The sequence below is a fragment of the Petromyzon marinus genome, chromosome 16 (genome assembly GCF_048934315.1).
Source record: "Petromyzon marinus isolate PM22_M1 ecotype Great Lakes invasive population chromosome 16, UKy_Petmar_22M1.pri1.0, whole genome shotgun sequence".
Taxonomy (NCBI): domain Eukaryota; kingdom Metazoa; phylum Chordata; class Hyperoartia; order Petromyzontiformes; family Petromyzontidae; genus Petromyzon; species Petromyzon marinus.
This window is the reverse complement of record NC_133682.1, coordinates 4,260,754-4,285,972: the sequence shown is the minus strand read 5'-3', so window position 1 is coordinate 4,285,972 and position 25,219 is coordinate 4,260,754. Positions and strand designations below refer to the sequence as shown.

Genomic DNA, 25,219 nt, shown 5'->3' with positions numbered 1-25,219 from the left:
CCCTCCCCACCCAGCCCCTCCCTACCCTCCCCACCCAGCCCCACCCTCCCCACCCAGCCCCTCCCCACCCTCCCCTGCCCACCCAGCCCCTCCCTCCCCACCCAGCCTCTCCCCACCCTCCCCTCTCCACCCAGCCCCACCCCTCCCATTTTTGGATGCACGACGGACGGACGGACACAATAATCCCCTGTGGGCTGGTGTAACCAGGAGGTTCCTACCAGTATAAAATTGTATCTTCCTTTCGTGTGGGTTAATGAACCTATCTATGGTCCAGCCTACTGTTTAAGGTGTCATTATCTGCCCAAGATAACAATACCAATGCCACGTTTGTCTTATGTTGTGCAATAATGACTTCAAACCGAGTCAATGCAGGTTTTCTAGGCCAGCTTTGTTTTTATAATGAACTGCCCCTTCACAATCTTGATTTGAAGCTTTCGTGACTGCAGGAATCCATACTCTTTGGTTCTTTCAGTAAAGTCACGTAGGTATTATTTTTCTACCTACGTGACTTTACCAAAAGAACCACACTTTCTTGTAGTTTATTTTGTCAATCATTGTAAATGGAACGTGAATTCTAAATCATCATCATTGTTTATACTGCATGTAAGATTTACAAATGATCTTCAAAGTGAGGATGAATTGGCATCTTTTTTCAACAACCACTGAGAATTTGGCTCTGCTAGCCCATCCCATACATAGCCCCATGTTGGTCCAGGAACAGCGTTACCGCTCAAGATAATGTCCCTTTGCTCTCGGAGCCTACAGTTGCCACCTGTCCCCAGTTTTCACGAAATATCCTCTTTTTTAAGTAGCTGTGCTGGAAAATCTGAAAATATATCTTCCCAGGGAAAAAAAAAACATGTACACCACTTATTCAAAGACAATACATTAGCATTTAGTTATTCCCTCTTCTGGAATTGTGAGATATTATTATTCCCGTCATATGGTCCGTTTCTTTTGTGCTTCAGAGGTGGCAATCCATTTGAGCCTCAAAGCTTCTTGCCCATTATCTCCCTCACTCCGTCCCAATGTCTTCCTAGTAGTCTCACGAAGGAGAATATATTATTTGTAACTATTTTTTCAAACAAATATTCTTGTTTTACTAGGTAAGGCCCACTGAGATATATAGCTTTTTTGAGAGGTGAACAGGCCACAATTGAAAGCCCAACGAAAGGGCTTGTCACGTGGACATTTATAGCAGCCAAATACTCTAAACGCATGTTTCTAAATGTGGAAGTTAACACCGGAGGACACGGAGAAAAATCCACACGACTACGGGGAGAACATGCAAACTCCAAATATACAGGCGTCAGGGTCGGGATTGAACGCACAGCCTCCTGTATACCAGGCAAGGTAGTTAACATCTCGCCACCGTGGCACCTTAATTATTGATGTAATTCCATGCAATTTTGGACACTAACACTGCGGATAAGTTAAGACATCACAGCACATCGTTCCACATTGACCCCGTGATGTCACATCTGGTTCCAGGGTTGGCGCAGCTCTAAAGCGCTCAGCGTGTGGGAAGGGATTAATAAGCGAACCTGAGTGGGGGGGGGGTCCTGAGTTCCCCTTGGTATGATTGCCATGGGAACGAGGAGAGCTCATGGATCCAGCCGAGTGCGAGAACCATGCCAGCAGGGTTCCTGCTAGCCGTGTAAACGAGGCCCTCGGTGTTTCTATTGCGGCCAATTTCACATCAGGCTGTGGGACAATTCATAACGCGTGCCAGGCCAGGACAGCCTCTCTTGGCTTTTGTTTGTAGGGAGATAAATAATGAATATTTTAGCTCTAAGATGTGTTTTTTCAGGTTTTACCACGTGTTGTTGCAGCACGACGTGCGGGCATTCCGCTGCACGAGCGAGGTAGGGACTTCTTGAGGAACTGAATTGAGCTCAGTTCGCCCACCGTGCGGAGTGAAACATCGGACATCGTGCCAAGCAACACGTGCGGAAACCAGTGAACACATGGAAAAGTTCTACAGCACTACCGCGAAAATGTACGCAGTCGTAGTGAAAAGTCGACATGTCTAACAACTATACTCCTATCAGACAAAACGAGGTGAATGCTGTCCATTTGTTTGCCTTGATGGGCTGAAAAAGCTAAGGCAATTTGTGTTTATTATGTTTCAGTTTTCAGTTTCAATTTCATTAATTAGGTATAGCCCTGTGAGCCATGCGGCTCTTGACTCGGGTGCAACCGCAACAAACAACAACATGAACAAGAAAACATCTTAAAGCGACTACACGCAACATAAAAATCCAGGAAAAAACAGCAAAGTATCGTGTATATGTATGTGTCAATAGCACACATGATGCACAGCATGGCAAATATGTGTAGAAAAATAAGTCAAAAAGTTTTGGGGATTAGATATTGAAATCGCACTCACACTTAAACAAAAACTAATCCCCTAACATTAATGTTCTCATGCTATTTTATTATTAGTCCAATGTTCTTTTCCCCACAATTTCTCAAACTTTGTTGGCAATCCATATAAATGTACAATGCGTACATGTATTGAGGAAGAGTTCAGGTTTCATTTTTTTGGATGTCAGATTTTTTGATTTTCATGCCAAAATTCCAAATGTTTTTCTTATTTAAATGTATTACATTTTAATAATTTTCATTGTTTATGCACTAAAGGTCATACTTTTTTTAAATTTATCACCTAACTTAATATATTAACATAAAGTTACAAAAGTAAACCAATAATTTAAATGTGAAATGTTAAAAAGTATAATAAATTCAGGAAACGTGATGGCACTTGGCGGGCAAGGTTCAGACGTCACACCTTGGAAGCGATGTCCCTTTCTGTGACGTCCTGTTTTTATTATCAAACCAAAACAAAAGTACTTTCCTGGATCATCAGAAAGTTCATACCTAGGCCCGAGTTTCATAATTTCACATTAATCCGAAAACGCCTTCATAATATATTTGCATTGGTAAATTGTGTACGCTTTATATATCAGCCTCCAAAATTTCGATTTAAAGCTTTCGTGACTGCAAGGATTCATCTTCTATGGTTCTTTCGGTAAAGTCACGTAGAATGGGAATAAAATTATAAATTGATAAAATAAAATAACACAATAATATTCTCACGACGTTTCCAAAATTAACACAATAATATTCTCACGACGTTTCCAAAATGCCAATGCTCCTGAGCATGGCTACTGGTTCAGTTGATGCACGGGTAATGAAATGCTCCCAACGTTTGCTTAAAATCTTGATCCGTGAGGAACGCATGGCTTCTCCATCAGTATTTTTTACAAGCACATTTTTTTTTCTCTCGTCTTCTTACGCTCGCGATGTGCATTTGTCAGAAGCTTCGGAAGACGTGCACAAGCACCGTTGATGCGTTGCGGCATATCGCACCTGGTGTTGTAATCAGGTGCAATATTACAAAATAATGCCAATGGTTTCATGCGGGTGACTAAAATGAAATAACTTGTGGTGTTTTGATTTTCTTGATGATCGGCATTTTCTGGCCACATGTGGTCTCTCGGTGCCCTGGTGTTATGGATTTTGTGGAATTTGCAGCATTCCAGACACATAAATGCTGGTGGAATAGAGGTAATTCAAAGAGCAGCGCTCCAAATTAAAATATAGCATTTTGGCACTATTAGAGGGTTGTCAATTTACATTTTGTACACCTGCGGCTTAAAATGTGTACACTACATCTAGTCGTTTTCCAAGAGTATTCGATACTCAGGATTTAAAATTAATAGACGCAATTGTAAATAACATTTAATGAATTGGAAAGTAAGGTTGGCTCTGCTAACGTTTTTAATTGTCACTTTTTTTTCATTTTACATGCATTCTACAATGTTTTTAAATTGATAATTTTGGATCTCGTCATATGTAGACATATGTATGTCTCTGTATCCCTATCGTCTCCGCAACCACAAACACTGCCATCACAACTTTGGTGTCAAATTAAAGGCTAAGGTTGTCATTTGGTATAACGTTTCACTTTTAAATGTATGCAGTTTTACCTTAAAACTTTCGTGAAAATTGTTGACGGTTAATGGGGGCTTCAGTTGTCAATTAAAAAAAAACATTATATTGCGTAGATGCAGATTCACGTCTTGTCAGCTTAATAAAGAAAATAATGCTGATGGAATTTACATCAAATTAGTAAAAATAAAAAAAAACTGACTGAAGATTCCAAGAGTAGCAGGAGAAACGTCACAAGCCATCCTAGATGACCACCTTGTTTAGTTAATATAATCAGCTAACATAATAAAATGTTTTTTTTTAATATGTAGCATCTGCGTAGGGAGTTATTTTGTACTACAAGGCATACTTATTATTTTTGTTCTACTAAGAAGGAGTGCTAATCATCAGAATCACTGTTTGATCCTTGGGTGACATGGGTTTACAATCAATGGGGTATTGCCATGGGAGAGTGAATTTTGAGTGGTTGGGGAGCGTGAGTGTGATTGGTTCAGATTGGTTTTTGTTTATACTGGGTGACCTATGGACCAGGCTCTCAGGTGACCAGGGCTGCAGTAATTTTATACTTGTTTTAATTACATAAATCTCTCTACCCTCACCCAACCTATTCCCTCGGGCATAAAATTATGATGGGCACACAAAGAGGTTGAAATTGTGAGCACCACGCGTGTTGGTGGTTTATGACCACTGGACCTTTGCGATACCATTAGCTACTAAAGACTTCAGCATTGTTTTTTCTTCCCCCTTAGCGACCATTTAGCCAGGTCAGCCACCGGCAGCTCGCCAGGCTGTTTCTTTTTGTGGTGAGTGCCAAGCCAAGTTGGAGGGGACAGCTGGTACCTAATCATTCTGCAGGCCTCTTAAAGACGCTGAGGCACACTTCCGCAGGATTGCCGCTCACAACATGTGGAATCCCAATGCTGCGATGCTCCCGCTGTGCCAGGTGTTCGAGCGATGGGCTTTGGTTTAGATCCAAATGTGTAAACATTCAAATGGAAAAAAGTACGTTGTGAAGGCAGGCTTTTCACATCTAATTAATGCACGTAAAATTTAATTGTTCCTCCGTAAATCTGTTTATAATTTAAAACAACATGTGGCCAGATCAACAACTACAGGGCTACAAATGCCACCTATTATTTTTCTTTTTCAAAATGTGGTAGAAGTTGCTCGCCAAATAAGGCTATTGAATGAATGGGTGTATATAGAGAATTATAATATACGGTACATTTTTAATTAGTTAATTAACCTTTTTGTGTTTTTTTATGTTTAAACAGATGATCTCCATGGCAATACCATGACAAAGGAATACTAGATTACAGCTTGTAATTATATATAAATGTATTAATTCCATTATTCGTGTTTATAGTAAGAGGGATGACTGATTAAAATGACTTCATCATTAAGAATGTGCACAGAACAAATTTTGGCCAATTGAACTGGACATTATAATCAAGGTGAAAAATACTCTGCTCCTTTGACAATGTAATGTCTATGTGCATCTCATAAGAATATTGGGACTACTATTATGGATGGTTGATTTTTATTTATGAACTAGTATCTCCTTCCTGACATTTTCCCATTCATTTGGGGCTCTGCATGCTTTCCAGATGCTCTGTCTCTACTCATTTACATCCTATCTCCACGTCAACTCCACATTCCTTCATATCCTCTCTAGGAAGAGATGTCCCGAAGTGACATGTCTGAGCCATATGAGTCGGCTATTGTCCAGCTTGTCTGAGACGGTTCCCACTGTCACCTTCTTGCTCATCTCTTAAATTCTAACTCATAAAATGTTACCTTTTGGATGGAAATATATTTTCTTGACATCAATATTTAATTGTAGGCTACAACAATTTAAATAACTTTTTTCTTTTAATCTTTATAATATCCATCAGGACTGGCGAGGGGCAGGTTACTGAGCTATCCGTTGGAGCTGACACCTCGAGGTTTGTGACCAAGACAAAGATCAGCCTGGTTGAGCGATGCTATAAAGAACAGACCTTGGAGGTCAAATGGCAACCTTGCAATAGCTGAGAAATTCTAGAATCAGGAAGGAAGTGGTGGGTGATATCTGGTGGCATTGATAGATGTGACGGCGTTAACCTATTAACCTTGACCTCAATGGCCACATAGGTAAAGGTGAAAAAGGTAACGACACAGCCCTGAAATTGATTGCTCACGCCGCACCGGTGGAAGTTCAAGAGGGTAGAGGGTATTTTGGTGATCAACTCTCCCACACTGACTGGAGGTCTTGGAAGTGGTGCAAGGAACCACACTTTAACCCCACCGCATGCAATCAGCCGGAGCAACTAATCGCGGTGTACCAATTCATACTGCTGGGACAACATTAGCGAGGGATTTAATAAACTTGGCATTTGTTTCAACTGCTGCACCCAAAGATTGAACGAGCGACCTCTGAATTGCAAGTCAGGTGTGTTCACCCGAACACCACAGCAGCATCCCAATAACTTAGACCAAACGTTCATTTTTTATTTATTGTAAGTAATGCAAACGGATTCAGTGCTTTTGCACCGGTGTTTTGGCCGCACATTGTTTCTTCAACCCAATAAAGAACCGAGTATAATATTTCAGTTTTGAATCGTGTTCGGGCTGGAGCTCATAATGTATAAAGGAAAGATATCCACTGGCTGACACTTTCCCTAACCTTTGGACTTTCATGGGAATAAGTCTTTACGTTGTGGATCTGCATACGTCCCTGCAGGCGTTAATATTTACTGGCTAAAGGTGAAGGCGGCTGAGAAAAAAGACTCCAAGAATTCCACCGCATGAGACCATGTTAATAAAAATAGGTGTTACAGAATGTAACATTTTTTTATGCATTACTCAAGGTCGCAATATATTAGATTCTACTGGAAGTGTTATATATATTAAAACATATATAGAGCATTTGTGTAGTATGGGACAGATAATGTCGAGTTGTGAACCAGACTGCATGCTGGGGAAGCAGAGTCGCATGATGTATCACTCTGCCTTCGTCACATTGATTGTGGCCAAGCAAAATATATATTTTTTTCTGCATGAACTGCATTACAAATGTCATCATGACGTACCTACGATTATATCTAGACCTCCCCTCACGATAAATGCTATGCATTTAGGTATTGATGTTATCATTACTGTATGTATGCATTTCCTTGTGCATTTGACATATGTGTTTACATTTACGCAATGCAAGAATATTATATTTAAGGTTTTTAATATTTAGTTCCCAATGATTTCATTGTTTGTTTCAGTAAATGTCATGGCAACTGAAATATAATTTATCAATTTACCAAATTCTTAGTGAGTTTAGTTACTGACCAGCCATCATCGTTAGCCATGGTGTATCCACTGTTGGATGAAGACCTTGCCAACCAGTAGTAATTGCACGAAATCACAAAAAAATGAAATGAATGGTTGCAAAATAATTCACTGCTGTTTAGCTCCAAGTGTGAAAATATGTGACCTTTTGGAGGAGGTAATTTGCTAGTCATGAACAAAATGAACCTCTGATTTGAGGCTTTGAAGGACATTGAGAGGTTGACAATGTCGGAATCAAGTGCTAATGCACACTTAAAAACAACCGAATGAAAGAGTTACAGGAGGGCAGAGCTCATTATGTCCATGCACAACAATTATAGAAAAACTGAATAAAATAATTGAAGTGGTGTATAACACTATCCATCTATCTCATGTCATCCTCATAACGGAAGGATGGGGCCCATGATAGATGCTTACATTCCATGCCATCTTCAGAAGTTGACTCTCTTAGGATATGTCCCGCACATATCATTACATGCCATACACAACAATATGGAAACGTATTTACTAAGCTTTTCCATCTAGGCCTCCGGCATTGCTTTATATACTTGGAAACAAAAATGCTTCAACATGGAATGAGAATCTGATTACTTATAAGATCATCCAATGAGATTACACAAGTTACTATACGCTAAATATTCCATGCGCTTTGTGTGTCTGGTTTATTTAGGTGAAAAGCCAAGTCTACGATGTTTCACTAATCACGAAGAAATGTTTTAAGTGTTATGAAAGCAAAAAAAAAGATTAATAAGCGTCAACGATTTTAATCCGTTGAAAATTCTGGATTGTGTTCGTATTTGGGGGATGCAGAATGTATTCTACAAGGGTCTGGTAAGATTCCACTCACTCACATCAGCTGCCTAAGTGCAAATTAATGGTTGGGAAAGTAAAGTGTGTGTGTAGAGGAACTTATTTAAAAAAAAATCCTGAAGGAAAAATGAATGCAGAATTATGACAGTGTTATTACTGGAATGGGAAACAACAGCAGTGCCAAAAGAGAGCAGCAAGGGCTGTGAGTTGTATTGTTTCTGGCACAGAGAGGGTTTGCTGCTTACCAGTGGGCTAAGGTGGCTGGAGGGAGGTGGGGAGTGATGGCATTGGACAGGCAGATAAAGCAAAATAAACGCTCTGGGCCAACGTTTTGGCAGTGTGCTGTTTTATAGAGCCTTGTGACGGTTTCTTCTGTTGCTCAGTATCTACAAGACGTTCTCACAGTCTGGTGATCTCGAGTAAATGCAAATGTACAGTATTTTGGAGAGAAAAAAAATATCAATTTTCAGAGATGCATGAATGAATTATTATTATTGTTCTTCTACGCGAAAATTGGCAACAAATAGTTCGCAGCAACTACAAATGTCTGCAATGCTAGGCAGCTGTTCTCAATGTGACCGCAATACATTTAATATGCATCTCATGTGATTTTTGTTTTAAGTGGGTAGCTTTCAAACCTCGTAATTTCCTTTGAGAGAATGTCTCATGGTTTTTAGTGGTGGTGAAATAGTCTTTATTATGTTTCTCTGCAGTCAATGTTTATACGATCATTTTATAGCGTTAGTTATGTAAGCCACCTTTCTAATCCAATTAATACACATTCCTTGGATAGGTAAAGTATATTTATGGAATTTTTTTTTAAGATTCTTGCATATGGTAGATATATTTTATCCGACTGACAATGCATTTTATAACACTAATGCATCATCATCATCATCACCATCATATTTAGTGTCATAAGTCCACTGGGATTTTCAAAAAATACAAGCGTGTGCTGCGACTTGGTTGCGACTCAAGGATAAATCGATGCGGTCACTTACAAACCGATGTTCTGGCCAGCAAAGATGCGCTTACAAAGACATACATTTGTTTTAAATGTAGTTCATTATCTGTCTGTCTGTTTGTATGTATGTAAATAAACGCAGTTTGTACAATAAACAACAGGGATTGTAATATTATTGGTTCTATCGGTAAAGTCACGTTAAAGGGAGACAATAAAATAATAAAATATATATAAAACAATAAAATTCTCACGACGTTTCGACTGCAACACAAGCAGTCATCATCAGGTGTGAAACCCAACGGTAAAAGATGTGATTCCGGACATACAGTACCCTGGTGTCTACAAACTAAGTTGCCTCTGTGGTAGTAGTTACATTGGAGAAACCAAACGACATGTCTCGGACCGCATTCGTGAACACAAAGCAGACCTTAAACACGGTAGGACCAACACCTCGGCCGTGGCAGATCACTTTTCTAATTCAGTAGGCTCACATGACATTGACTTCTCCAAGACAGAGGTTCTTTGCAAGCCATCTGGCTACCATGAGAGATTCGTTCATGAGGCTATCCACATATACAAACACAGATACAATTTCAACCGAGAAGATGGATTCTGGCTTAGCAATCATTGGAAGGATTTGATCAACCATTTCGGGTCTGAATTGATTGTTCACGCTTACGGTGGCTTTCAGACAGCATACATTAATTTTTTCGTCTCCCCCCCTCCTCTTTTCCGAACATAGATGGACTCGTCCATGGACTCGTCCATCTGAACAAACTGTCAAATCGCTATCCGTGGCGCTAACGTTATAAATAAATAAATACAAACCGCCACTTCTTTCAAATGTTATTGCCGTTGGTTTTCACACCTGGTGATGACTGCTTGTGTTGCAGTCGAAACGTCGTGAGAATTGTATTGTTTTATATATATTTATTATTTTATTGTTTCCCTTCAACGTGACTTTACCGAAAGAACCAATAATATGAATCACTGCAGTCACGAAAGCTTTAAATCAAAATTTAACAGGGATTGTGGTTTCATATTATAACAATAATGTATGTTGAACTTTCTTTTCACCGTACATAGCCAACCGTACTAATCAGAGGTGTGGGAGAAGGACAACAAAATAAACACAAAAAGCAGATCTAAAAAAATGAGTTTTCAATCAATCAATATTTAAAAGTACATAGCTCCAGTGGCTTTCTAATATCAGAAGGAAGAGTGTTCCAGGCGGCCGCAGAAGCGCATCTGATTGCGAAAATAATAATTTAGAGCCTTTAATCAATCAGCTGGAGAATTAAGCCCTCTTCACAGCATGTCAAGCCATGGGGGTTGTTTGACATTATTTCACCACGCTGGTCAGTGTGGGTTGAAGGGCGGTTTGGGAACTCGGGGGTGTATGGGGATGAAGAGGAGACAGAATCAGTTCAAAATGTGTGCTCATATATACGTTGCCCATACCGTACTGTACACAAAGCATCGTTCAAAAAGACTAACGATGGAGTAGAAGCTTGAGGAAGGTACACACCCAAGAGGATGACCACCGTGGAGATAAAGCGATGAGCTCGGTCAATGTGGAGGAGCGAGATGGATTGTTATGTCACACGGCCGTGAACGATGGCGATGCCTTGGGGGGGCCCTCGTCCAGCCGTGGATATATCATGGCTGATGATTATGATAAAATAAACCATATTTACACCGAATGTACATGACCATCTTGGTTTACATTCGTGTTGAGGCACGACAATCTATTCAAAACAATAGGCCAATATTTTAACATGAACCTGTGTGATAAGTTCTTTAGATGAGTGAGATTTTATTGAAAAAAATAAATGCATGTATCGGCTTAAAAAATGTCCACGTGTTAGACAAATCCTATTTTTAGACAAATATTGAAAGGTTTAACGGAATCCTGCTTCGTATATCTAAAAAATCAGACAGATTTGTCTTACTAGCAGACGCAATTAAATATTGACTTAAAGCTTTCGTGACTACAGGAATTCATATTATTTGCATCTTTCGGTAAAGTCACGTAGATAGGTTGAAATCTATCTACGTGACTTTACCGAAAGGCCCAAAGAAGTAGACACAATTACTGCAATGAAAAAAAATCTAAAGTTCTAAACCTAATTCCAAGCTAAATTCACTGAACCATCAGTGTGCTCTTAGGTTTAGCCAAGTGCTCTGTTTCTCATCACTGCTGCTGCCCCACGGAAAGACCACTCCGTAGTAACTTCTATTTCCAAGAAACCTGGATAGCACATGGAATTAACCTGACAAAAAATGTTGAATTAATATGAATTGCCTCAGTGGCAAATGGGGCATGCATCGTAAATTTTCCACCCGCACCGGCAAGGGCCGACCGACACATTGGCTTAGCCTCCTGTTGGGGCGACACTCCTCTCGCACGGCAACGTTCGATGGGCCAGCTCGGCCCGCCACTCAGCCGCCTCCTCCTCCGTCCGTTTAAACGGTGAGCGGTGTTGTCTCTTACCTTGGTGTGGGGGGGAGTCAAGAACCACGGATAATGCTTATTTTTGGTACTTACGGACAAGGAGCCAGTGATAAAAGTGACAGTGTTTTGAAGGGAAGGAGTGGGGTGGGGGAAGTTTTTTTTCTTATTTCTAGAACAGCGCCAGAGCCCCCCACGAGCTACGTTTATGTCCCAGCAAAGCTGATTGATAACGATGAAACGGGAAGTCAGGATTTAGTGAAGTTTCGCGTGAAACAAACATGTAGTTGTGAATAATGGGCCACATAGTACTGCTTGGAATGTTTTACTGTACCATATATACGCACAAAACAACCAATGTTAATTTTTCATCTGCTTATTTTTTTCTTTCTTATCACAGTTGTAACAAAAAAAGTGAGAGGACAATAAAAAAGAAATCCTGAATTTGACCATTTGATTGACTGGAAAATGAAATAGCAAATTTTATTCATAGCACGACCATCCGTTGAGATTATGAAAAAAAGCAGCAACATTTGTAATCCCAGGCAAACTCGCACCACATGACTGACGGGCGACATTAATATTATCCCGCTCAACTGCTGTCATCTGCAAGCAATATTTATAATCGGAAAACGCATTGGAGAACAATTCACCACATGTGCCAAGCATTGCTGCTTTTTTTCCCCCTTTGTGCAGGAAGATCAAAATTTTTACTTGAGCGAGCAACATCGTGCGAAACATCATCGGTCAGCTGTTTACACAAGTAAGGCAGCGGAGGTGTGCTGTCCACGTGTGCTGGGTTAGACGCGTGGCTGCATGTGCTGTTAATGCGTGCTATGAGCCTTCCTCTGGCTTTCGTCTGAATGCTCCCGAGGGGGTGTGTGTCCCTTCATGTGCACGTTTGAGTTTGGGGTTCGCGCGCTGGCACAGCGCTACGAACCTGGCAAACTTGACTTTTATAATAAAGAATTGAAGCTTTCGTGACTGCATAAATTACTCATTGGTTTTTTCGGTAAAGTCACGTATGTAGAAATACCATGAAATTATATTAAAATAAAATAAATAAATCTATGTGTTGCGTTGATGTCACCCTATGTGCTATTTGTTTTTTACACCTGATGAAGATCGCTTGTGTTGCGGTCGAATTCGTCGTGATTGATTTATTTTATTCTAATATAATTTTATGGTATTGACTTTTATACCCCGGCCACAACTAACACCAGTGCCACAAGTTGTTTTTCAGCACTTGTCTTCAACTGAAATCTCCTTTTAAGTCCACCCGGCCTTAAATGAGGACTGTACCTGGTTTGGCATGGACACATCACCGCCGAGAAGACATTGCCAGCTCGATGGGCGTGGGGCCGGCCACGCTGTTTCATTCTGTGCTGTGTCGGCCAAAAATAGGGGCTCACTAAAAAGTACTTACTCCACTGGTCTATATGGGAACGTATATGTGTTTTGTGTGTTCTGCAGCATTGTTCAATGCAGTCCAAGCAAAACCGTCAATTCGCTCCAAGTCTCTTGAATTGTTTGCATACTTGAATAAGGAAAAAAAAAGAATCCTTAGCACCTGTGGAAAATTCAAATTAAGGTAACAAAAAATGTTGAGCGTGAGACTTGGTGGTCACTGTCATGAAGTGCGCGTCTTTTGTGCAATACCAAAGTATATATTTTTTTCAACTGGAGAATCGTGGTTCAAAAGCAAGAAAATATAATGTATTGTGTTAAAGCAGAAACATTAATTTACAGGTACCTTAATGTTACGGAATTCTATGGAAACAGTTGTTTTAGATATTATGTAATTTTCAATAGATTTATTTTAAAAAAATGAGATGAATGACTTTCTGTTTTCTGGGTCTTGAGAGGGCCACTACACGAGAGGAAATTAATTAACCTTTAGTGTTTCGCAGTCATTAGTTCTCCCACTTTTTAGGACATTTAGATTTTAATTATTAATGCAACTTGTGGAGTATACTGGCAGAAAGATGTTTTGTTACCATATAAATGTTATCCTTAGACATCCCAAAAGTTACAAAGCAAATTAATTATTAAGAATACCTTACTACAATGGAATAACAGAGTCACTGGAAGTAATGATTTAGGAAGAGCTATATGTAGTATTCAACATGGCATTCAATGCTACAGGATGTGCATTTCATGGAAATTTGTGCTTCTCTTTTTACATTAAACAGATTCTAGACGGCCCACGCACATGTTTGGCCTTACAATAAAGCAGGAGTATATTTGGCTGAGAACGAATTGAGTACAACTTGTTTATTTTCTCGTTATAACGCAAATTTGAAAAATAACCATTGTGAATATGGACCGCCTGTGGTGTCATTTATGAACGTTATAAAAACGGTGCATGCAAAAAAAGACTAGTCACATTCCAGCTATATGTTACACTTTAATGAACTCTGAGCTAGTTTTATATGGAGATGTGTAATACACCAGAGATTGAGGATCTTGTTCCACTTGGACCAACATGAAACTCCAAACCAAATTCCAAACGAGAAACAGGCACATTTATAAGAATAAAGAAACATGTGCATGCCCAGAATTTAAGTTCTAAATGTCAGCAAGGCAAAAAAAATGGCGGCTCATACATCTAAATGTAGCATAGGGAAAAAAAAATATATTTAAAACAACATAGCAACCCAACATTCGTGTAGGTGAAAACACACAGAATAAATTGCGAATAATGAGCCTTATTACATTAGACGCCACTGTTGGGCTTACCGTGTTTATTTTTGTTTCCGAGTTAGCGCACCACTCCGGCCAATCCACAGTTGTGTTTTCCTGCGGGGGCTCTTTTCCCGACCAAATGCCATTCGTTAGTGGGGCGCAAGATCCCTCGCCAAAAGTTGCGCATCAAACGCAAGGGAGGCCCCGAGCACACTTTGAAACGTGTCATCGTTCCTGCGTGCGTTTGTTTCCGTGCGCGTGCGAGAGCCGGGGACAGCCGTAGTCACATTTGCTACATTTTCTTGGCAGTCACTCCAAAACCACATCTTTGAAAAAAGTTAGTTTTTAATAAACTGACATTATGAATACGCAATTCTCACCTGCATGTTATTCATTTGTGCTTGATATATTTTTTTTCACCCTAAAATAAACACGTCAAATTTCTCTCATCAAAAGCCAGCTTGAATGGACTTCTCTCTTAAAATTGGTAATGAAAAATGTTTACTCATTCATCGGTCATTCCCTCACGTCATATTTCATCTAGACGATCGAGGTGCATATGAAATGCAGAACAAAGCTCACATTATGGCGAGAAACGTAATTGTATAGAGTTTTTGTTGTCTAGGGCTATGAAAGAGGTAAATGCACAAGCTCAATTTAAACCGAGACACCATGTAACCTCGATATCTTTCAGCAATGTCTTCTAATGCTTGCTGTCAGCAATATTGTGCATCTTACAGGAACTGGGGTTTTAAACAGACCTTTGCTGAATGAGCTGCCTGACTACAATAAAGCAGGCACCATTTCTGCTTTTCAATGCATTTCATGGCAAAATGCTGTCAATCGCAATGGTGAGTGCACATCCCAGAGGTTGCCAGCTCGAGTTGATCTCCTGCCACGGCAGTTGTGAAACAATGGGCACGTTTATTAAATTCCCCTACCTCTGCCCACCCAGCAGCATACATAGATACGTCACATTTAGCCAATCGGCAGGTAGGGTGAGGTGGGGTGATGTATGGTTAATTCCACCTCTTCCGAGACGTCTGACCAGCGTGGAAGAGTAGGACAAATACCCTCCAGAGATACCCCCTAGAGCTTCTCGGATTAGAGGCCATTTCCACCAGCAGCGGCGTAAGCAAGTACAGTAATTGCAGGGCTGCACCGTTACTACTTTTAACCATGTCAAAATACAGGAGTGAATTCCAGAAAGTTCATACCAAAGATTCACTAAAACCAGAAAGGGTGACTGCTCTAAGTACGCTTGCTATGTGCGTGCAATCAGACTATCAGCAGGTTAAACAAGAAAAAAAAGAGAGAAACAGAAACCTCGCATCAGTGATGTTTATATTGAAAACAAACCTTGCGAGAGAGCTGCACGGACATTTCTTTGGTCGTGCGGTAAACTGTTGATCTGAACAGGAGTGGAGGAGGGTAACACGGGACAAGCTCGAGAGAGGGTGGGGGGGGGGGTAAAGGGAAGACTAACGACAGCCTTGTAAAGGTCACACGCAAACTTTAAAAGGGCCCTCTCTGCATTTATAAGTCAATGATGGAGTATACAGCAAAGGCTAAATAAGTCTCTCAGCAAGTGGGCTAACAGGGGGGACTCCATACTTTATTGTCAAGCACACGGAGTTTTAATAGCTCAGCCTTTATAAGGACATGACTTACGGCTTTCTGTAGGGAAAACTTTAATTAAAGGTATATTGTCTAATACCAGACCTCAGCTGGTACCACTATACGTGTTTTTCGGGGTTAGGGGGCGGGGCAGGGGAAAGAACACTTAGACTTCCTTTTTTTAAAACTATTTTCCACAATTACCAGAAAAGCTTCAACTGTGCACGCTCGCCAGGTTCGAGCTGCTGCAGGAGGAATGCGGTTTATATTCGATGCCACGTGTTGTCAGAAAATTGCTTGCACATAAACAAAACGGTCCCATTAAAGGTTGCCCTGCATCGTGCGTGAGAGGCCAATGAATTGTTAATGCGGCCCGAACACATTTAGCTTGACAGAGAAATGTGGTCGAGAGCCCCGAAATGTAAAATAGCTTCTTGTGGAAATTATCCGGTATCTCCACGGTAGGCACAATAAGAAATGAGACTACAAATATAAACATGGACTGTACATTTCGAAAGATTTACATGAAAACGACTGGAAACATTTTCCATCTTTATTATCTTTTACAGCCTTTTGTCAATCCATCGCTGGATGAATGTATGTTGAACTTCCTTCGCACCGTATGTAGCCAACCACGCTAATCTGAGGTGCGGGGGAATGACAGCAAATGAAGGGCCGTGCCACGTTGGTCAATGCGGGTTGGTGACAGGGAAGGCCAGAACTGTTTCGGGTATCACTCGTCGCTGATGTTAGCTGTGACCACTTGGGTCTCAGTAGACAAACCACTCCCACATTTACCTTTAACAGAATTGCAAGATTGCATTTAAAAATGTGTTTGACTTCGATGACCGATTTCCAAGACACTGAAATTGTGTGAACATTTAATTGATTAAAGCACATGCCTGGCACGTGCCTAGATTGATCTTAATTGTGGCCAATGTGAAAAGAACCCCAATTTAATTCCTAAATAACAAGAAAAATGTTGTTTTCAAAGAAACGTGATATGTTATTTTATGAAGTCAAAACTCGCACCATAATGTTTCTGGCTTTTCACAAATCAGGTGGTCTCTCGCCGTTAGACTGGCATGCCAAACACCATCAGGTGGATTTTTTTTTTGGCATTTCGCAGAAAATTCACAATGAACATCTTTGTCAGAAGTTAGAGACCCATCTGAAATGGTCCTGACGAGCACGCAGCAAGGTGGCGTTACAGTCAAAAAGGCTGACGTCAAAAAGGGCTGCCGTCAAAAGGCTCAAAGCAATCATTCAATACTCTACCGTGCTGGAATTTCAGCGTCAGTAAATAGAATGAAGCCATACATCGCGTCTCACTTGACATTGCTGTTGTAACATACTTCATTCAGAAATTATCAGTTAATTATGAAAGGAATAAACAAGAAAATATGCTAAGCTCATCGCAAAAAACATGCGATCTTACACGATAGCTCGAGATCAACATTTGTTGTGCAATATACCTCACAACGATGTGTTATGAATAAAGAAAAGGTTGTCATCCTCCTCAAACGCGCAAGGAATCCTGTTTGAAGCCTCGAACTAGTGTTGAGAATTCTACTACCCTATGATGGGCGCAGGGTGGGGGAGGTCTTTATGAACACGGACAATATTAACTTCCCCGCATGAAATGGTGCCCATTTTTATCCACCAGCAACCAAACAAAGAGCCGAATCGACCACCGACCGAGATGAACTCACAAGCTCCTCTTACCAGCCGCGTGCTCGCCTGCCGTCCGACTACCCGGCTGATTTAAATAAATAACAGCGGGAACATAGCGGTTCACCGTGTTACATAAAACGATGGGAATTCATCTCCCGAGTGAGGCTTCTCTCTGCCTACAGAGTAACATGTAAAATATCAAGCTTAAATGACAGGGGTGCCATCGAAAAAAATGCGATGACGCATAACATCTCATTGCCCAGAAAGTCGTAGGCTTTTGTTGAGAGGTGGCTTAAGTGGACGAAAGTGGTTCATTATTGACATTTAGATGTTGTGGGCAGATGTTAACATCAACAATATCAAAAGTGAGTTTTAAAATGCTGCAATGAGGCGACCGTAGGTTATCTTAATGCATATCTGTGGGCTATCAAGTGTCTTCATGACTCCCGCAAATATAAAACACCAGTAAACACGCATAACTGTATGGTTTTGTGAATATATTGCGTAGTTACTTGTACAGAAATTATATTCAAGCAGAGTAGTGTCTCCAGTAAAGAGTATAAGCTTTAAGTGATCTGTTTGAGACTGGATAGTCATTTAACGTAGAATGGCATGAGGGACCTTTGGGAACTCGAGCTTACAGGGCAGCCCGGTCAAATTGCCATTAACAAGAACACTCTGGGTTTGATAACTTCAATCGGATGAAAAGCAATTTGGCCATGACCCAGAAACACCCACATTAGCTTTGGTAATTACTGAGTCATAAGGGCCCTTATCAAATGCATTCTTTGGCTAAAAAAAAACCCGTCATTACCAGTGTGAATTGTTTTGCAGGGATTCTGAGAACTGTACATCTGTGAATTTCAAAATCAAACTATTTGTACGAGAAGAAATATAATCAGAAAAGTTTGTGGGATTTTCTCAAAAAAAGAACAATACACAGAACAATTGCCTAAAGCATGAAGCTACTACACGAACTGTTTTCTATTATAGAGTTGGGTTAATTCTGATGGTGGTGAATTATTTGCAGTTGTTTTTTTTGGTAAATTCTATAGCGAATAACTACCTAAAGATATGCAGGCAGGAGTTACCGCAGCATGCTTATACGTTGCAACAGACACTCCATCAATATAAAAGCAGCTTCATTCATGCTGAGATCACAGAAGGCTTACTGGTGGGAGCACTATATGTCCGATTAGTAATAAGTGGAGTGGTAGGATTTTGAAATTCCATGATGAGCTGTTAGCGGTATTGAAACAGGATCAAGAACAATCATTGAAAAGTGTACCAATGTGAGGCGGAAAATCAACAGATTACTGCAGCTCGTTACGTGCGAGATGATTTAGAAAGTTAGGAACAGAAAGTAGACTCTCTTGGAATGTATGCTTTGTGTGGTAGCACCAGAGTAGTAAAATTGTAACGTGTTCAATTTAAATTTACAGCATGTTACAATGACGCACGTATGTCTGGCACATTAAGAGAGTGTTTTAGATATTTTAAGATATTTTATGGAAGCAATTTAGAATCACAGTAGATACCCATTGGACACATTTAAACAGTTTTCGAAGGCACATTTCTTTCGTCCCAAACACGATCCAAAATGAGAGCTCGTGTTTTTACAATAAGTTGAGGTTTCATCGACTGTTCTGCATTCAAAACAAATCTTTTTGCGAGCACGTCGAATTTCGTTAACACATAAATAAAACTGTGTTTCTGGACAATGATTACAACAAATTTTGATTGGCACTGCTGTAAATGGTCATAATATTATATGATAGTGTTGGGATACGGGCACTCTACAATGTAATTACTCGCACAGCATAATAAAGTGTTATTATGGATACACATAAGGTGTACTTAAAGCTACAAATGCGGTTTTGCAATCAGTAGCATTATAAGGTACTCTTTGGCACAGCTGATTCCGATAAAGCTAACCACTGGTAAAATTCAAAGCTGACCTTAACCAGTATACTTCTGTGGCATCTCAAATGACATACATTGTAAGCGCTTTAGAGGTAGCGTAAGGTTTCAAAAGCAGTGGTCCCACTCTTCAGCATAAAAAGTTGGCAGCCAACGTGAATGTCAATGGCTGCAACGCAGACGTCGCTGGTTATCGCCTCTGGGAATGTCAGCGATGTTGCAAAGAAGGCATGGCCCCAGACGGCATTAAACTCTGTCTCAAAAAGGACTCTAAGCACCCGGTCACCGTTAACCGGCGCCCGAGCCCGCCATTGATAATCCTCGGAAAGGCGGCGGCTGTTGCAAGCGGCTTTGATGGGCAGCTGTCAGACTCATTCATTTTTTTTGGGGTTCGCCTGGAGTGTGTCACAAGCACGCTCCGTCATGCCACCCCCGAATGGCAACCAAAAAAAAAATGCACGGACAAATTTAGTCACTTTGTGTTGGTATGCAACTCAAGCAAAAAAAGGGCACGGATTTTGAAAGTATATATCCTACCACCGCTGAGACAAAGGAGTGGCTGGTCACATCTGAATGATTGGTTTTTAATGTTGCGATGGGTTTTCTTATAATTTACAGATATGATTGAAGGCCATAACCACGTTCAATGATTCGTAAAACGGGATTCACTTTTGTATTTTCATGGGCATTTATTTGTTGGGAATTATATAAAACCGTTAGTTCAATCGAGCGTATGATTTAGGCTGTTCATGTTTGCCAGCACAAACAAACCCCTTCAATCTTATAACTTACTATTGTATTTAATCTAGGCGATGCACCTTGCCAAATATGAACACATTCTCATTTACTGAAAAACATCAGGCACCGAATAAAGGAAATTGACATTGCATTCATCATATTCACCTATTTCTTTTTCATATGCTTATTTGTCCACTTGCAGCTGAATTGTTTTATATTGCTTATTGAGGAATAAAGAAAGCTCTTTGCCAACATTTCCATTTATCCCCCCCCCCCAACCCACGCATGATTTAACAAATGCCTACCACTGCCATTTTCTTCTCTCAGAACATGAGCATACCAATATGTAATTGATCTCTGTCGGTAAGTGAAATAGTATTTATCTGGTAGGCTCAATAGAAATATTACCATGAAACATTCCGTGTTTAGCAGCCTCGCACTTGCCTGTGTTAATTGGGAATTGGTGGCAATTTTTTTGTAAGAAAACTGGATTCTTAGAGAACCTTTAGTGGGACCGGTAGCAAGATCAAGAGGCAAGGCCCCTTGGAAATTGGTCCTTGGCAAGCACTGAAGCCCCATTAATGGTTTGACCAATGGACTCTTGAAATAAGGAATGCTATGATGAAGGCCCCCACCCTCACGACGATCATGAGTTGACCTTTTGAATGCAAGCAAGCATTTCACACAGGCCCTGCAGGTCCCAGATCATGTGGTGCAACCGCATCAATTGCTCCACCTACTGTTAAACTAAGTGCCAATCATTTGTTAGCAGGGCATTATGGGAATGTGTAGGCGCTGCATTTCTGGCTTGAATCCAAGACCAATAAAGTTATTTTTTATTTGAAAATGTTTGCTGAAATTAATTACGAAACACGCATTCATTTCAACAATCTTTCTGTAATGTGCACTCAGAGGACTTGCAGTGTGTGCTCGACTTCTAACAGCTTCATTTTAAATGTAATAACTGTTTAGGATTAGCACTTTTTATTACAATTATTTTGCATTAACAACGGGAGGCATCCTTTCATCGACTAAAATTGCTAAGTTCATCAACATCAACATTGCTCTATCCACCATCGCCATTTCCACATGGTCTTGCGATGTCATTGTAATGGTTGAAACCCGTAAAGGCGTTCTGTTCGTATTCAGCGATTCATTGTACAATTTGCTCATTCGCCGTCTCAGCTGGTGCCGTGGCTCGAAGAAGCTGAGCCGCTGGGGACTGGGGGACTGTGCTTCACCATCCTAAACTAACCAACATGGTGAAGTATGGTCAAAGAGCCCAAATGACCGACACACCTAAGCCATGACACAATATGATGGTCAATGTTATAAAATGTTACTTTTAAATTAAAATCAGGTGGGTTTGATTTGAGTGTGCTGTGGCAAAAAGAGGCAAATTCAACAAATTGACAGTGAAAACTGGAATACTGTTATGTGCAAATTTAGTAAATGTTCTGTATATGAAAAGGCATTACCACATACTTTCCTGTCCAAGATACAGTGAGGGAAAAAAGTATTTGATCCCCTGCTGATTTTGTACGTTTGCCCACTGACAAATGATCAGTCTATAATTTAATGGTAGGTTTATTTGAACAGTGAGAGACAGAATAACAACACAAAAATCCGGAAAAACGCATGTCAAAAATGTTATAAATTGATTTGCATTTTAATCAGGGAAATAAGTATTTGACGCCCTCTCAATCAGAAAGATTTCTGGCTCCCAGGTGTCTTTTATACAGGTAACGAGCTGAGATTAGGAGCACACTGTTAAAGGGAGTGCTCCTAATCTCAGCTTGTTACATGTATAAAAGACACCTGTCCACTGAAGCAATCAATCAATCAGATTACAAACTCTCCACCATGGCCAAGACCAAAGAGCTCTCCAAGGATGTCAGGGACAAGATTGTAGACCTACACAAGGCTGGAATGGGCTACAAGACCATTGCCAAGCAGCTTGGTGAGAAGGTGACAACAGTTGGTGCGATTATTTGCAAATGGAAGAAACACAAATGAACTGTCAATCTCCCTCGGCCTGGGGCTCCATGCAAGATCTCACCTCGTGGAGTTGCAATGATCATGAGAACGGTGAGGAATCAGCCCAGAACTACACGGGAGGATCTTGTCAATGATCTCAAGGCAGCTGGGACCAGTCACCAAGAAAACAATTGGTAACACACTACGCCGTGAAGGACTAAAATCCTGCAGCGCCCGCAAGGTCCCCCTGCTCAAGAAAGCACATAAACATGCCCGTCTGAAGTTTGCCAATGAACATCTGAATGATTCAGAGGACAACTGGGTGAAAGTGTTGTGGTCAGATGAGACCAAAATGGAGCTCTTTGGCATCAACTCAACTCGCCGTGTTTGGAAGAGGAGGAATGCTGCCTATGACCCCAAGAACACCATCCCCACCGTCAAACATGGAGGTGGAAACATTATGCTTTGGGGGTGTTTTTTCTGCTAAGGGGACACGACAACTTCACCGCATCAAAGGGACGATGGACAGAGCCATGTACCGTCAAATCTTGGGTGAGAACCTCCTTCCCTCAGCCAGGGCATTGAAAATGGGTCGTGGATGGGTATTCCAGCATGACAATGACCCAAAACACACGGCCAAGGCAACAAAGGAGTGGCTCAAGAAGAAGCACATTAAGGTCCTGGAGTGGCCTAGCCAGTCTCCAGACCTTAATCCCAAAGAAAATCTGTGGAGGGAACTGAAGGTTCGAGTTGCCAAACGTCAACCTCGAAACCTTAATGACTTTGAGAAGATCTGCAAAGAGGAGCGGGACAAAATCCCTCCTGAGATGTGTGCAAACCTGGTGGCCAACTACAAGAAACGTCTGACCTCTGTGATTGCCAACAAGGGTTTTGCCACCAAGTACTAAGTCATGTTTTGCAGATCGGTGAAATACTTATTTCCCTCATTAAAATGCAAATCAATTCATAACATTTTTGACATGCGTTTTTCCGAATTTTTTTTGTTGTTAGTCTGTCTCTCACTGTTCAAATAAACCTACCATTAAAATTACAGACTGATCATTTCTTTGGCAGTGGGCAAACGTACAAAATCAGCAGGGGATCAAATACTTTTTTCCCCCTCACTGTAAAACCTAATTTATTTGCGAGGCGTTTCACAAACACACCAAAATAAACACGTTTAATTTGTTTTCGTCAGCTTCTGCGGTCATGTTTTTTTTTGCGACCCCATTTCCAGATGATGTACATCGAGAATGGCAGGCGGCTGGGGTTATGTTTGTCGTGTTTTGGATTAAAAGGCGATGAAAACCGAGGCCCCGTCGTGAGCTCTGCCGGGCAAGCTGCGGTGCCAAAGTAAACCGAGGGAAAAAAACGTGCAAGAATAGCAGACAAGGCACCCTCAAGCTCGCCGCTAGGTGAGCAAAAAAAAAGTAGCGGTAACGGGGACAAAAGCTGCACCACGAAGAAACATATACCGGACCATTTTTTTTTATCTCCATGTTATATATATATTTTAAAAAATGCACGTCTTTTACAGCATAAAAGTGCATTTGTCCACATTTAGAAAGAGTCTGCGGTTGCTTCGTGGAGTGTTTATACACATCACTCACCATATTTGCCATCACCTCGAATAGACTTGTTTTATTTGAGATACGTACCTACTACTTCATCTCTATTAAAGCGTGTGAGTACAAACGGCAAATTGTTGTGCATTCAATTCAGTGTTTAAATTCTAAGTGCATTTTACTTCAAACATTTACAGGAAGGTGTACATTCAAACCTAAAGAGTAAATCATTTATATATGTGTGTGAATAAATACGTAGGCATTTGTTAATCCTGTACAGTCTTTGAATAAGAATGACAATAGGGCACTGTATATTCTTGGTTCTTTCGGTAAAGTCACGAAATAATATAAAACAATATTGTTTGATATTATTTTATTGTTTCCCTTCTACGTGACTTTACCGAAAGAACCAATAATATGAATCCCTGCAGTCACGAAAGCTTTAAATCAAAATACGGCACTGCTACAATTTCACAGCGCTTTCTATGTTTGCAAGCATATTGTATGAAGATGGATCTTTGTTCGTATTGTATTATTGTAAGGCACTAAACTGCTCAGTGAGAGCATTCATTTTGAAATGCAAGCATATCAGACCTGTATTAAAATGCGCAAATCTCCAAATCATGTACGTGTAAAGTTTGTTAAGACTTATATTGTCATGTGATGTTACATGGCACTTGTTTATAAAGGAGCTTTGCACTTTCTATAACTCCTAATAGTTTTTTGCTTTAAGTTTCCAGTTGTAAAAAAAAACAAAAGATGAACCTTGAAAATGTGCATACATGTTCAACATGTCATTAACTCAAGGTACATCATATAAACAAAGCCAACATGATCCACACCATGGCTTATTTGACCACAGTAAACCTTCACCTACCTGAATATACCATTCAGTTTTGCTCAAGAACACCTTTGATTAATGGCAAACATTTGCTTCCCACCTGCAACACAGCCTTTTAACTCGGTAATGTATCTACACATATAGTATATAAAAACAAATTACGAAGAGAAGTGTTACCGGTAAGTTGGGGGTAATAAAAAATATATTTGTTCTGTTTTATACATTTCAAATCTTTCACGGTTGAAAGTGGCATTTGTTTGGCGCAGCGAGGCATGGTCTCCGTCCCTGGGCGGATCAACTTTCGGCAGGCACCCCCCCGCCCGGCGACTGGCACTCTCGTGGAAGGGAAGCTGGGTCAAGTCCCATAAGGGGTTGGCCACAGGCTGTAGAGGGGCAAATTATCGCCTCCAGTAATATGGCTTAAAACAAGGGAAGAAAGTGTCCAACATACAATATGGTAATTAAACATTTTGGATCACTGTTATGGTATGCAAATTTTATGAACGAAAAAAAACATCGCAAGCTGCCACCTGTGTTGTTCTTCGCGTTAAGGCTTGCCGACAAGTCGAGCGCTCCAAATTTCAGAATCGGGCTGGATCCAGTCATTCCCCATAAGAGCTGGCAAATCCAAATCCCCAAAATACTCCAGCCTGTGGCTGGAAGTCAACAGAAAGGCAAAACAAGCTGCAATTTAATTTTTG

General features: G+C 40.6%; 1 protein-coding gene across 3 annotated transcripts in view; it reads right to left on the bottom strand.

The window, feature by feature from the left end:
• Positions 1-25,219, bottom strand: part of C16H4orf33 (chromosome 16 C4orf33 homolog) — a 41,887-nt gene that overhangs the window by 11,527 nt on the left and 5,141 nt on the right. The window contains exon 6 of one of the 3 annotated variants that reach the window (XM_032955035.2): positions 25,049-25,174. The exons of 1 other annotated variant lie outside the window; for it this stretch is intronic. In XM_032955035.2, the coding sequence (XP_032810926.1) occupies positions 25,066-25,174 (109 nt within the window). In that variant the 3' untranslated portion in view covers positions 25,049-25,065. Of the gene's footprint in view, positions 1-21,706; positions 25,175-25,219 lie in introns of those variants that run through there. One more of the 3 variants, XM_032955034.2, reaches the window with a different exon arrangement.